At 41.6% G+C, this 6,974-nt stretch overlaps 1 protein-coding gene across 1 annotated transcript; it reads left to right on the top strand.

Annotated features, from left to right (window-relative positions):
* Window positions 1-5,076: 5,076 nt before the first annotated feature.
* LOC308381133 (transcriptional repressor scratch 1-like) lies at window positions 5,077-6,718 on the top strand (the record flags this gene model as incomplete). The annotated part of the gene is made up of 2 exons (XM_080858649.1): window positions 5,077-5,191; window positions 5,994-6,718. The coding sequence occupies 2 exons, from the start codon at window positions 5,077-5,079 to the stop codon at window positions 6,716-6,718; spliced, it is 840 nt and encodes a 279-aa protein (XP_080714775.1).
* Window positions 6,719-6,974: the final 256 nt, after the last annotated feature.

Below are 6,974 nucleotides of genomic sequence, written 5' to 3'. Positions count from 1 at the left end.
ATTTTCTAAAAGGCCTTTTGAGGATTTCATTTCCCCCTCTACATCAAGGTGACACACACTGTTTTTCCAGCCACACAAATTGAACTCAAAGAGTATGTGATTACTTTTGGGTGGTTTGTATTTGAGATTAGGCTGGGGTTTATGATTCATTGCGTTATTCATAAGGGCTTCTTTACAAGTTAAGAAAAAAAAAAACCTTTATGACTTCTTCCAGTAACATTCACATTTTTGAAGGTTTTGTTTTCTATTTCTTAAAGTAGGCTAAGCTATATTCACTGACTATAAGGTTTGTTGTTTGAAACAACTGCTGGTGAATGAGATAGGTTACTGGTTTAGTCTGAATAAACAAACTTACTTTCTAACCGTATTTATATTCACTCACAAAATGATGACAGATACGGGTATGGGTCTAAAACAAATCACCAACCAAAATACGGCAACTCCATCAAGCACAGACAACTTCTTTTGAAATGTCTATCTGGAGTTCAATAAATGCCTCAACATGCCTTGGGTCTTTAGGCGGTCACATATCATCAAAGATAATATATGAATGTTTTCATAGTCTATAAAACTGACAACAGGACATGAAACAGTCTGATCAAGCTGGCCAATCATGTTTGTTTCAGCAACTTGAATGAAATTTGCCAGTTCTTCTATGATTTGCGAGTCGTCTCCCAGCCAACTATCAAATGTTACAACATTTACGCTCATGCTACCTAAGTTTAGCAAGTTACCTACCTAGAAAGTAGACACCTTGCTGGCAAAGTAAACAGTGTTCACCAATTCATAGTAATTGGTCTGAAAAGACTCCCCCAAACGGCGGAGAAGTGGGCCAATCACAGTTGTTGTGGTCTGAGTTTCCGATAAGGGGAGGTGCACATCAGCCTATGGTGTAAGTTACAGGGTAGGGTAGACGGCTACACCATACCCACGGCAAAGATTCTATGCAGAAGCATAAATTGGCCTTAAGGCTATACATTGGCTGAAGCAGTTCTTGAGAAATATAAATGTTTCGGTTGTAGTGACCCTTGTGGAAAGAATTTCACAAAATTTCGAATACATCTGAAGAATGTTGTAGTGATAGAATGTATTGAGTTTAATGAAGTGTGAACATGTATATAACAAAGTGTTGGCTTTAGAGTCAATACAGGCAACTACAATTTCATTGGCACATAACTTATCAGCATGGTCTAGACATGATGCACACAAATTTCATGCAAATCAGACAAACTGTCTAGGTAAGTTTTTTTTTTTTTCTTTACAGATGTTTTAATGGATAATCAAATAGGGGACGACTGAAAGAATGTGATTATATGAAAGGGCATTACACAAACTTCAAGTTACAGGTGAAAACATGTCATGGCTTGTTGTAGTGTCCCTTTGTGCCCAATTTGTTTCATATTTGATACATAGCTTGTATCTGCCATTATGAGTGATTCTATGAAGTTTAAAGAAGATCTGCCATTTGGGGGGGGGGGGGCGCAGTTGAGCGGCGTGGTTTAAAAAGAACTCCACAATGAAAAAAACAAAGCTTTATTTCAAGAACACACAGTGCTCAACACTATCCAATACCGACTATTAACAAACTGTAACTTTGGACATAAGAGGTTGAGAGAAGAATGATTGGGAAACATTGGGTTGGGTTTCAGAGGTTTACAGAATAAACCAGGTGCCCACACATTCACATGAAAGAGGTTAAGATGGCTGCGGCAAGATTTGTGCTTCTCACACTTCTGGGTGAAGTGCTTTAGTTCCCTCACCCCCGTTGCAGTCCAGAGTGTTTCAGTCCCAGGACTTTGGAACAACAGGCAGAGAAAAAAAAACCTGCATCACTCACTGAACAACCAGCTAACCAGCTCCAGTTAGCATACAGGCTTGATGAGAAGCTCGGGTTGTACGCCTTCCCGCGGGCAGTGCTCTGCTGCTGAATTTTTAAATCCGGACGTTCCGGACGTTCGGGCCCCATGTCTTTCAGTCTCTTCTTATCGACATATGAACGTCGATTGAAAGGTGTTTCATGAAGAGATACCACAGAGTTTTTTAGTCAACATACTCTAGTCTCTGCTTATATGGTGTTCACGTAGATAAGTGAGATGGGATGTGAAGGAATGATAAAGGTCTCTGATTCGACGAATAGTCCAGTCGTGTTGAAATAGGAAAGGATGTCATTGGTTGGGGGCGCAAAATGTTGCGCCCCAGGATCGAACTGTCGTCCGCCAATGAGAAGCTGTCCTTGCTCAAATGTTTCTGCCCAGTATGAGGGCTCCCATTGACTTCCACTTGGCCGGCGCCCAACCACAGAGGAGGTGCTTTTCTCAGTGATAACGAATGGCAATATATTATATTTGGTCACATTTAAGTGGTTGTTGACAGGGGCTTACGGTCTCCCAGACACATTTAACGCGTTAACACAGTACATTTCTTATTTAAATTATTTGGCATATAATGTTTTTTGACATTTTTGTCTTTTTTATTCATCTTAAAATTTTAAGAGGGGCGGCGCCCTAGCACCCTGTATTGACGCACCGCCACTGGCCACTTTGATAAGAGAGTCACTAAGCACTTAAGGAAGAGCATAACTATATAAATGTCACTGCTTGTCAGACAGTGAGTGTGCCGTGGAAGTCCAAGTCAATGACTCTCCACAAGAATTTGTAGGCAGCACAGATATCTGCCAGAAACCTGAATTGAAATGGGGTTTGCTTGACAGTTGACCCCCCATGACCCCATCCCCTAGGTCTAGGGTAGGTTTTCACATGCAAATAAAATGCTGTGAGCTATACAAATGCCAATCAGGGTAGTAATGGGATTTATACTCACCACGTGCCCAGAGGGGACACCTTTCTCTAAAAGAAAATCTCTTGTGTAAATAGATTAGGCTTATTGTAATTATAGACTCTTAAATTGTATCTTGAATACATTTGTCTTATGTAAGTAAGTTTGCTAGATTAATTACCTGGAATGCCACTAGCAATGGTCAATTATGCAATAAAAAAGATACACAAACACAGTACAATTTATTCCAAGGTTTATAATCAAGGTTTGTACAGCTTGTTTTGAATAAAATTAAAGCACTTTCAAGATACTTAAACCCAACATTTCCAGACTCTTTAAGCTTTTTATCTTATAGCGCTCCATATAAACAAAATTTGCAAACAATGTTGTAGTGATTGTGTGTATACTGTTTTGTTAAGTTTGGGATTTGATTTTTTATAAGATTGGGTCACACAAGATTTTTGGCCTTAGAGTCATTTTAGGCCTCGCCTTCAAATTTGATTGACGCATAACTTTTAAATGGATTGACAGATAAAAATTCTTTCTACAACTTTTTGTCAACATGGTCTGTAGATGATGTATACCACATTTTGTGAGAATCGGATGAACGAGCTCTTATTTTACTTCTACTTTCGAAAATTCTACATTTCTTACTTCTACATTTTTAGAAAATGCAGGAAAATTTGGCGGGCAGAAATTGACAGCAATGTGTGCATACGATTTGAGAACTTTCAAAGAATCCGAGGAACGAAGAATTTTTGTTCGCACCAATACGGTTCTCAAGATATGAGCCATAAAGTAAATGTGCTAAAAATGGCGCCCCCTAGAGTAATTTTTTTAATCTCTCGAAGTTCAGGAATTTACATACGAAGGTGGGTGCCTGTACGACTTATAGTTTTTGCTGCCCAGACACTTGCAAAATAAAAAGGGGAAACAATAATCCTCAGAAAAACTGTTGGATTCGCTGCTTGGACCCCATCAATAATATTGAAAGTTAAGAAGAACAATATGTGATTGATTGTTTGTGATAAACAGTCGAAAACAAACACTCATAGGCAACTTGGTTTATGGCTGAAATCTATTTATTTTCTAACACAAGGCTTCCACAAAGTTTAACATTTGTGTTTCAGTTGACGGTCCTGACATGAAAGGAGCTTGAGGCTACTGGATCACATACGGACAACGGCATAGTGACTCGGATAAACATATGACCTGAGATGAGGAATACTATTGAAAATGGATAACCTAACCTGCAAACTTTATGGCATGTTTGAAGGTTGACTGCTTATCTTTGTAGAAACAGTGGAGAACAGTTGATGGTGTTGGTCGTGGAAACAATTTCACCTTTAATCACATTTCACAATCACTGAGAGGTCACTAAAAGTGTAAAAAAACTGGTCTGAAGACAAGAAATTATAAAATGCAAACCAATGTTTGAGTAAAAAAAAAGCTGCTGCACCATAACTGTCATCTTGAACCCAACAATTTAGTTCCGCCTTGAGAGAAGGTGAAGGGAGATGAGCTCTGTCATAAAAGAAATGAGTGTAAATTGCCTGAAACGAGAAATTGTTACAGATGCCACTGAACAACTGTGTAACAATAAATTCCATTCTTATCTCTGAAGAACATGGCGGCGTGTTCCCGACACAGAGGAAAATGAGACGGGAGACGAGTAACAGCATCAATAAATCATTCTAGTCCAATGTTATTCCCCGGAGATTTCTCAAGGATTAAATTAAGCACTTCCATTTCCATCTACCACCTGATCGCGACGCATATAAATCCCAACGACTGATCAACAGCCTCTCCAGACACACGAGACCTTGAAGCAAGAGGCTGTACGAATCGGAGGGGGAGACAACGGGTTATCCTGCGTTTGACGAGAAGGAGGGGGAGACTAGATCGTGAAACGCGTTCATGCTTAAAAGTGTCCGCCTTTTGGTGGTGGTTGGGATTTCTTGTTTGCTGCCACAACGACTTCATATGCATTCTGTTGCGCGTTGGAGTCAATGAGGAAGGAACTCTCGCTGCGGGAAGCTGTCCTCCTGTAATACATACTCTGTCTGAACTGAAAACGCTCCGCTGAGCGGGAGCTATCCAGTGCTGAAGTTGCATTTCTTTCTCCGTGCGAAACGCGGTGTTGCAGAACCACACCGATTGCGAGAGGTTTGCTTTTTGCATCGCGCAGGTTTCCCCCTCCTCTCCGTATTTTCCGCCTGTTCTGCCTTGAGACTTGTGGACCCGCGTTGAATGTAGACAGGACTCAGTGTTGGACGCTTGTTTCTGTGCAGCTCTCTAAAAATGCCAAGGTCTTTCCTGGTGAAAAAGGTGAAGCTTGATGATTTTTCATCCACGGACCTCGAGAGCTCTTACAGCAGGTCCAGGACTGATCTAAGCCTTCGGATTCGCCAAAAAGGTAAATGATTGTGCCTCGTAAACTGTGGGAGCGCACCTGTTTTTTAGAGGAATATTATAAAGGAGTTGTATTGTGCTGAGGTGGGCTTGTCACTTGTGTTTTTCACGCAATGCGCGTTAACATTGGGTGTGTTGTGTAATTGATCCTGATAACTTCTCAAAATGTAATTGTCAAAGAAAATCACAGCATGCATGCAACAGATGCAGACAACGAAGAAAGCATCTTGGTAATATAAAACTTCCCCATCACTGGCAAGTTCACATGACACCTTTGGGAGGATTAAGTTTTCTGACTCTCTTTCTCTCTCTGCACATTAAATACAAATGAGAGAGAAATGTTTTGTCCGTGCATCGACTGAATTCTAGTGCTGAGACACAGCACGAAGAAAATCTGATGGTGTATTTCGTTTTTGTCTGGATGTTTTTTTTTGTATTGTGTTTATTTTGCAGATGTGGAATTTACACGCTTAATGAAACCCGCCATCTAACGATGTAAAAACAACAGTTTCTGTGTTAATTTCCGATCAACTGTGATTTCGCCTGTATTTCTCTACTCCTCGTTTTTGAATGATAGGAATGATAATTGAAATCTTAAGCAAAAAATGTAACTTTATGAGGAAGCGTTAAAGGCATCCCATGGATTACTGATGACTAGAACTAGGCTACTTGGTTGTGCACACTGTGCCACGGCCAGTCAAGTGCCACAGAGCTTGTTGCATGTTCTAAGCACACTGTTCTCAGGCGAGTCTTTCTTCACATATGAATAATTGATTGGGCTAACTCTCTTATTCTCTCTACCGTAGGTTACATTAGCGAGTACATCAACCCTTCTGTTTATGATGGAGAAAGCGATGGTGCCATCAAAGTACCGTCTCCGGAGCCCATCTATGATGGAATCCACAGTGATTATGGGGCACCGGACTCAGACCAGGCTGACAGCCCGCAGTCCGAAATCAGTTCCGGATACATTAACGGAGACAACGCGGTGAGCGAGGGATACACAGTGGATGCCTTCTACATCACAGACGGGAGATCACGGCGGAAAGTTATCAGTAGTCCTCGGGCCATCCAGCGGCATACGTGCAATGAGTGTGGGAAAACATACGCGACGTCTTCCAACCTGAGCCGGCACAAACAGACTCACAGAAGTCTTGACAGCAAGTTGGCCAAGAAGTGCCCAACCTGTAATAAGGTGTATGTGTCCATGCCAGCCATGGCAATGCATCTGCTTACCCACGACCTAAAGCACAAGTGTGACATCTGTAGCAAAGCGTTTAGCAGGCCTTGGCTCCTGCAAGGCCACATGAGGTCCCACACAGGCGAGAAGCCCTTTGGATGTGCACACTGCGGGAAAGCGTTCGCAGACCGCTCCAATCTCCGGGCGCACATGCAGACTCATTCAGCGTTCAAGCATTTCAAATGCAAACGATGCGACAAGACTTTCGCTCTTAAGTCATACCTGAACAAGCACTACGAGTCAGCCTGCTTTAAGGGCGCATTCTCGCCATTGAGCTCACTTGAAGGATGACCTCCCCTCAGCTGACATTAGACTTCTGTCCAACAATGACTTTAGGGGAGCCCCTCCCTAATCATCCTCCCCATCACCCACAACGGAACACAATGATAGCACAATTTTCTCTATTTTCCACAAATTGAATCTTGGAATAAAATTAGCATGCACTTAAAGACATGAACGCCGCAGACGTCTTCATAGACTCCTTGCGCTTGAATCACAACTTCAAACCCCGATGAGGATTTCAGTGACCTTTTAATCATCTCTGTAA

The sequence above is a fragment of the Sprattus sprattus genome, assembly GCF_963457725.1.
Source record: "Sprattus sprattus genome assembly, chromosome: 19".
Lineage (NCBI taxonomy): Eukaryota > Metazoa > Chordata > Actinopteri > Clupeiformes > Clupeidae > Sprattus > Sprattus sprattus.
This window is presented reverse-complemented; position numbering and strand designations above follow the sequence as displayed.